This window comes from Microtus ochrogaster, unplaced genomic scaffold (genome assembly GCF_000317375.1).
Source record: "Microtus ochrogaster isolate Prairie Vole_2 unplaced genomic scaffold, MicOch1.0 UNK85, whole genome shotgun sequence".
In the NCBI taxonomy this organism is placed as follows: Eukaryota; Metazoa; Chordata; class Mammalia; order Rodentia; family Cricetidae; genus Microtus; species Microtus ochrogaster.
The window spans coordinates 1,509,288-1,516,535 of record NW_004949183.1 but is presented as its reverse complement, the minus strand read 5'-3'; the positions used below and the strand labels follow the sequence as shown (position 1 = coordinate 1,516,535).

Below are 7,248 nucleotides of genomic sequence, written 5' to 3'. Positions count from 1 at the left end.
GCCTCTCCCTCCTAAAAGCCTGTGCCACTACTACCTGGCCCCATCTTCCTTATTAAGGGTAGTTAACATTTCAGTCTATGCTCAGACACACTTTGTCCATCAGCATTGGGGTACATCCACTACTTGGATTATTTTATTTGTTTGTTTATTTGTTTACTTTTTTTTTTGAGACAGGGTCTCTTTGTGTAGTCTTGGCTGTCCTGGAACTCACTTTGTAGACCAGACCTGCCTCTACCTCCCAAGTGCTGGGATTAAAGTTGTGCACCATCTCTGACTGGCTCTTATTTAATTTTTTTATATGTGGTACTGGGGATTGAAGATGGAGCCTTACCCAGGCTAAGGAAGTGCTCTACCATTGAGCTATATCTCTAACCTTGTAGTGTTTTGTTTCTTTGCCTGTTTTGTTTTTTCGGGACACGGTTTCTCTGTAGCTTTTTTTTTTTTGGAGCCTGTCCTGGAGCTCTTGTAGACCAGGCTGGCCTCGAACTCACAGAGATCCGCCTGCCTCTGCCTCCAGAGTGCTGGGATTAAAGATTAAAGGCATGCACCACCACCACCACCACCTCCTGGCAGTTTTTTTTTTTTGTGGCAAGCTGACTTCAAACTTCTGATTCTCTTGCCTCTACCTCCCCCACACTGGAATTACAGCTGTATACCACCAAGCTTGGCTTGGGCAGTGCTGGGGATAGAACCCAGGGCCTCATATGTTGGCTATGTAGGGAAAGCTATATTATGTTAAGCCTCATAACTAGCCAAACACTGTATTATATGATTATTATATGATACTCCAGCTCAGCCCCCCCTTTTTGTTTTTCAAGACAGGGTTTCTCTGTGTATCCCTAGGTATCCTGGAACTCACTCTGTAGACCAGGCTCACTTTGAACTCACAGAGATCCACCTGCAGCTGCCTCCCAAGTGCTGGGATTAAAGGTATGCACCACCACCACCCAGGTCCAGCTCAGCCATTTTGAGTAAAGCAAGCACCTCAATTTCCTAACATAGAACTGTTGATTCATATGATAGTTTTATTTTTAATTTTGAAGGAGCACCAAACTGCTCTCTATTGCTATTGTGACATTTTATATACCCACTAACAGTGCATAAGGGTTTGATCTCATTCTTTTAACCTAGTTCCTCAAAATGTCGAGAAGCAGCTGGACAGTGGTGGTGCATGCCTTTAACACCAGCACTCAGGAGATAGAGGCAGGCGGATTTCTGAGTTCTAGACCAACCTGGTCTACAGAATGAGTTCTAGGCAGCCAGGGGTACACCGAGAAACCCTGTCTCAAAATATAAACAAGCAAACAAACTGCTGCTGTGTACCATTTTTCACATAGGCCCACTTCCTAGCTAGGGCAGAGATAGTCCCAGATTCAAGAATGTCCAGTTTATCCTATCCATATTAGAAAATCAAACATGAACCTCTTCAGGCATTTTTGCTTCTTCTTAACCTTTTTTCTTTTTAAAAAATACTTATTTGTATGTGTTTGTGTATGTATGCATGTATACATGTGTCTATGTGGAATCTGGTTTTTTACTTATACCACGTGAGTTCCAGGGATCAAACTCAGGCTATCAACTTTAACAGCAAATGTTCTTTTTTTTTTTTTTTTGAGACAGGGTTTCTCTGTGGCTTTGGAGCCTGTCCTGGAACTAGCTCTCTAGACCAGGTTGGCCTCAAACTCAGAGAGATCCACCTGTCTCTGCCTCCTGAGTGCTGGGATTAAAGGCCTGCGCCACCACTGCTCAGCAACAGTAAATGTTCTTATCTGCTGAGCCATTATACTAGTCATCTCCCTCTTTCTATTTGTGACATGGTATGTGCTTTCCCTTTCCTCTTTTCTTTTTTTTTTCCATTCTCTTGGTTCATATACAGGTCTCAATTTATAACCAAGGCTGACCTGTAATTCACTATGTTACAGTCCCAGGCTGGCTTCAACTTTACTGGGTGCTACTGATGCTTTTTTTTTTTTTTTTTTGGTTTTTCGAGACAGGGTTTCTCTGTGGCTTTGGAGCCTGTCCTGGAACTAGCTCTGTAGACCAGGCTGGTCTCGAACTCACAGAGATCCACCTGCCTCTGCCTCCCGAGTGCTGGGATTAAAGGCATGCGCCACCATCGCCCAGCTTCCCCCCCCCCTTTTTTTGATGCCCCTTTTTGAGCATGTATCTGGTTTATCTTTGTCTCAGGTTCACCTCTGCCTTACCATATCTTTTGGGCTCAATCCTTTACTGTACTGTCCATATCACATTCTGAAGCATGAGGCCCTCTGCTTCTGTCTGCTTGCTTTTCTCCGTCACCCTGTCATTTTCTCCTCTCTGTTAGTTTCATTCTATCTGTCTTGTTCTATCTTCCCGGTTCCGCCCATCTCAGTGTTTCTGTTAGTGTTTTCCTGCCTGGCCTTGATATTTGTTTCTCTCTGTCCATCTGCTCTGTCACTCATGCTTATTTTTGTCCCTTTGCACTGGTGCCTATTCTGGGATACATGTGAGTATTGGTGCAGCTTTGTACTGACCAAGCTACACCTGAAGACTGAGACCGCTAGGACTCTGGGAAAGAATCTCAAAGAATGACTGTACCTGGCCCCAGCCCAGTGCCCATCCTAGTCTTCCAAGACCATCCTTAGTTCTGGATCAAAGTTCCCTTCCCCTCTTAAGCCCCTCCCTAGGTAGTAGAGCAACCTCCTCCCTTTCCCCAGCCCTCAGGATTTTCATACCTCGGCAGACCAACTTGGCCCCACGCCTGCCTCAGCCTTGAACCGATTGAACCGACAGAATCGCAGCGCCAGCCAGGTTGCGGACTTGGGGTGGGGAGAAGAGGAAGCCTGCTTTTAGACCCACCCAAGAGCCGGCCCCACACCCAACTCTCTAGTCCCCACAAGCAGGGCTGGTCTCCGCCTCTCCGTCCAGGAGGCGGTGCCCGGGAACTGGTCCTGACTGTCCTCCCCGCCCAAGATGGGTGGTGCCTGTTCTGAGCAGACAGCAGCCACTCGCACCGTCCATCGTTGAGTGAACCTGAACCTAGGGACCAAGGTGAAGAGGTTTGCTCGCTCATTCTCTGGCCCCTTCCCCGCAGCGGGCAGCGAAGCAGTCTTCTTTCTCTTTAGGTACTTAGGCCTTCCTAAATTATATTTGTCAGAAAACCCAAAGCAATGGACCTTCTGCACAGGGCAGACAGCGCGACTGGCTACTGAGTCCTTTCAGGTCCCCGTTGGATGACTATGGAGTTAGAAAAAACGTCCCATGGGAGGTCGGGCGGTGGTGGTGCATGCTTTTAATCCCAGCATTCTGGAGGAAGATGGATCTCTGTGAGTTCGAGGCCAGCCTGGTGTGAGTTCCAGGACAGGCTCCAAAGAAAGAGAAACCTGTCTCGAAAAACCAAAAACAAAAACACTGCTCATGGGCATGTTACTTTTGCTACCACATGAACGCTAGGCAAGTACTCTATCATGGAGATAACCACCCCCAACCTTCCACCCGCCAGTTCACTATCAATAAAACTGAATTTTAAAACAATACCAGGATGTGGTAGGTAGCATTTGCTTTTAGAATTTGGGGTTAGCCTGGTCTATATATTAAGTTCCAGACTAGCCAGGGATCACAGTAAATCCCTCTGCCTCCCTAAAAAAAAAATCCTCTTGTGATGCCCACAGAATTTGAGAGACAGAGGCAGGAGGATTGCTGTGACTTGAAAGCGAGCTTGAAATTAGTGTGGGCTGCATGAGACTATACTGCTTTAAATGGAGGGGGCAGATAAAAGGGCATCTCTGAGGCTTCCTGGACGCCAACCTGGTGGAAAACGTGACCTCAGGCTCAATAACAGACCTGGTTTCGAAAGTAGTAAGGCACAGAATGATGGTCACAGACGCTCAATGTCCTTTTCTCGCCTCTGCAGATAATCCGATTCACACGGGGTGGGGGAGGGGGAGATAATAAGTAAAACAGTTCCACCAGTTTAGGCCTTGAATGGCTTCAGATAATGGTGCTGCGCAGCTCTTGTCAGTCACCTACAGACACTAGAATTAAAGCACCAAAGAGACGCTTAGCTTCTGGCGGTATCAAAATCCAGACTCTGACGGGGGAAGAGGGCGGGGCGAGGATTGCGTAGACCTGCCCCCGGCAGCCATCAAGCGACCTAGGCCTGTTTTGCGACCACAAGCGTTCCCGGCTCGCTTTCCGGCAGGTCCGTGGAGTCTGAGGCCGCCAAGGCAAGCTCTGGTAGTATGTGTGGCTCCTCACAGCAATTCTGTCTCCTGGCCTGAGCAGCAGCACCTTTCTGTCCGGAGAGCGGTACTAGGGAGGCTCTGAGCTGCCTCACGAAGTGACCTTAGTTTAACCCTCTGCTAGTTTGTCGGAGATCCTTCTCCTGAGCGTTGGAGGGCACGGGCTGGTCCGGGCCAGGAGGAGCTCCGGGCTGCGAAGTCAGGACGGGAGGAGATGCCCCTCCACGTGAAGTGGCCGTTCCCCACGGTGCCCCGGCTCACCTGGACCATAGCCAGCAGCGTCGTCATGGGCCTGGTGGGCACCTACAGCTGCTTCTGGACCAGTGAGTGGCCAAAGGCCAAGGGAGAGTCACAGGCTCCTAACCTGGCCAGAGTTGGAATTTGGTTTGGATACTGGGGATGTGGCAGGGTCTCTTTTAGCACAATAAGAATTCTCGGGCAGGTAGAGATAAGCACGAGCTTGAGACTGACTTCTCTTCCCAGAGTACATGAACCAACTCACCGTGCACAACAAGGAAGTGCTGTATGAGCTCATTGAGAACCGAGACCCTGCCACCCCCCTCATCACGGTCTCCAACCACCAATCCTGCATGGATGACCCTCATCTCTGGGGTACTGTACCAGTGTGCTTGGGTTCAAGTAGGCAAAACAGGAACAGGCAGAATAGATTCGCTTCTCACCAGGCTCTTTGGGAAACCATGGAATTGTTTGTGGGATATACTGCCTAGTTGCTGGAAGTTTTGTGTTCCCCTTAGGATTGCTCCAGGGAATGTTATTTGGACAGGGTATCAGAAATTTAAAAGGAATATGGAAGTAGTCATGTCACATCAAGGGCTTTCCTTTTTCTTAGGGATCCTGAAACTACGCCACATCTGGAACCTGAAGTTGATGCGTTGGTGAGGAGCAATAGACCCCTTGAAGTGGCCCATCCATTTCTGCCCAGATTTGCCTGCCTTCTCTGCTCAGGAGGTGGCATCCAGCAGTCCAGGAAGGGCATGGGTGGGGCCCCACAGGCCCTTCTCTTGAGCTTCATTCTGCATGACAGTGATGGCAGGCATTGTACTGGGTGGGGAGAGTTGGGGACAAAGACTAGAAGTTTTGAAGGTAGGGATGACTGGGTCTATTGCTGCTCTAGGACCCCAGCAGCTGCAGACATCTGTTTCACCAAGGAGCTGCACTCCCATTTCTTCAGCTTGGGCAAATGTGTGCCTGTATGTCGAGGTGAGCTGCTCCTCTGGTAGGCATGTCCAGGCCTCCTTTGGGGGTAAGGAACCTGGTGGTCAGTGTCTCTGTCTTAGAAGGACTCGGGGGAGCCATGGCATGACAGTATAGGTGACAGAGGGTAGGGAGAAGAATGACCTTTTAGATTCTCTGCTGCTGCCTGAGGATTGTCCAGAATTCTAGCATGAGAATTCAAGGAGCCGGGGGGGGGGGGGGTGGCACACACCTTTAATCCCAGCACTCAGGAGACAGAGGTAGGCAGATCTCTGTGAGCTCAAGGTCAGCCTGGTCTACAAGAGCTAGTTCCAGGACCCGGCTCCATAGCTACAAAGAAACCCTGTCTCGAAAAACCAAGAGAGAGAGAGAATTTAAGGAAGCTTTATTTGCTGTCCCTTCTGTATCTATTACTCCTCTCAGGGAGAATAGTGTGGTGCTATCACTTTATGATGGTAGTGGGGTAATGTATAAAAGCCAGAGGGTTTGTTTCTGGGAAAACAAACAAATTGGTGGGGTGAGGAGCCTTGGATTGAATGATCACTCAGTACCTTTCACAACCCCCTAGAAGTTGGGGCCGTCTTTTATGTTATTTTATTACTTAAAAAAAATACCAATCCAAATTCCCACTCCCTCCCCTCCTCCCACTCCCTCCATACACACTCCCACCCCACCCCCTCCAACCCTAAGAGAGGGCAATGCACCCCGCCCTGTGGAAAGTCCAAGGCCCTCCCTACTACATCTAGGCTGAGCAAAGTATACATCCAAAGAGAATAGGATCCCAAGAAGCCAGTTCATGCAGTAGAGACAAATCCCAATGTCATTATCAGTGCTCCCTCAGTCTGCCAGTTGGGGCCATCTTGATCCCCATTTTCCAGATAGAGCTCAGAAGTCATGACCTTGGACAAATTTAGGATTCAAATCCACATTTCCTTTTTCTCTGGGGAAGCAGATTTGTTTTCAATGAAAGAATAAAAGAAAAAGTCTAAAAATGGGCAAATAAGCCTGTGGTAGAGGCACACACCTTAATCCCAGCACTCGGGAGGCAGATACAATTGGATCTCTGTGAGTTTGAGGCCAGCCTGGTCTACAAAGCAAGTTCCAGTACAACAAAGGCTACAGAGAGAAAGTTTGTCTCGAAAACCAAAACAAAACAAAAATACCAAAATGTCTGAAGGGATGGAAATTTCTTTTTCCTTCTTTTTTAAAAAGATTTATTTATTTATTATGTCTACAACATTCTGCTGGCATGTATGCCTGCACACCAGAAGAGAGCACCAGATTTCATCATAGATGGTTGTGAGCCACCATGTGGTTGCTGGGAATTGAATTCAGGACCTCTGGAAGAACAGCCAGTGCTCTTAACCTTTGAGCCATCTCTCCAGCCCTATTTCCTTCTTTCTAAGTGTTCCAACAGAGACTACATTATCTTGCTGAATGACAGTGGCATTTTCTCCCAGGTCCTGCTCTGATAATGTCAGTATTCTGATAATTTACACCTGTCCCTGACTCTAAGCTCCTCTTATGCAATCTCAAGTCTTGTATGTATGTGTCTTGTTTTCATTATTTTTCCTTTGTTTTCAGTTTGGGGGACAGAACACAGAGACTTGTGCATTCTAGGCATATACTGTACCTCTGAGTTTTATTCCCAGTTCTCTTTATTCTTTTTGATCTTTACCTAGATTTCATTTCAGTTAAAAACAGGATCTGAAGCCGGACGATGGTGGCGCACGCCTTTAATCCCAGCACTCGGGAGGCAGAGGCAGGCGGATCTCTGTGAGTTCGAGACCAGCCTGGTCTACAGAGCTAGTTC

General features: G+C 48.0%; 1 protein-coding gene across 6 annotated transcripts in view; it reads left to right on the top strand.

Annotated features, from left to right (window-relative positions):
- The first annotated feature begins 4,144 nt into the window (after positions 1 to 4,144).
- The window catches only part of Taz (tafazzin), a 7,998-nt gene continuing 4,894 nt past the window's right edge, over positions 4,145 to 7,248 (top strand). For all 6 annotated transcript variants that reach the window (XM_026777816.1, XM_013355008.2, XM_026777815.1 and 3 more), the window contains exons 1-4: positions 4,145 to 4,543; positions 4,704 to 4,832; positions 5,071 to 5,116; positions 5,356 to 5,441. In XM_026777816.1, coding sequence (XP_026633617.1) covers positions 4,435 to 4,543; positions 4,704 to 4,832; positions 5,071 to 5,116; positions 5,356 to 5,441 — 370 coding nt within the window. In that variant the 5' untranslated portion in view covers positions 4,145 to 4,434. The remainder of the gene's footprint in view (positions 4,544 to 4,703; positions 4,833 to 5,070; positions 5,117 to 5,355; positions 5,442 to 7,248) is intronic.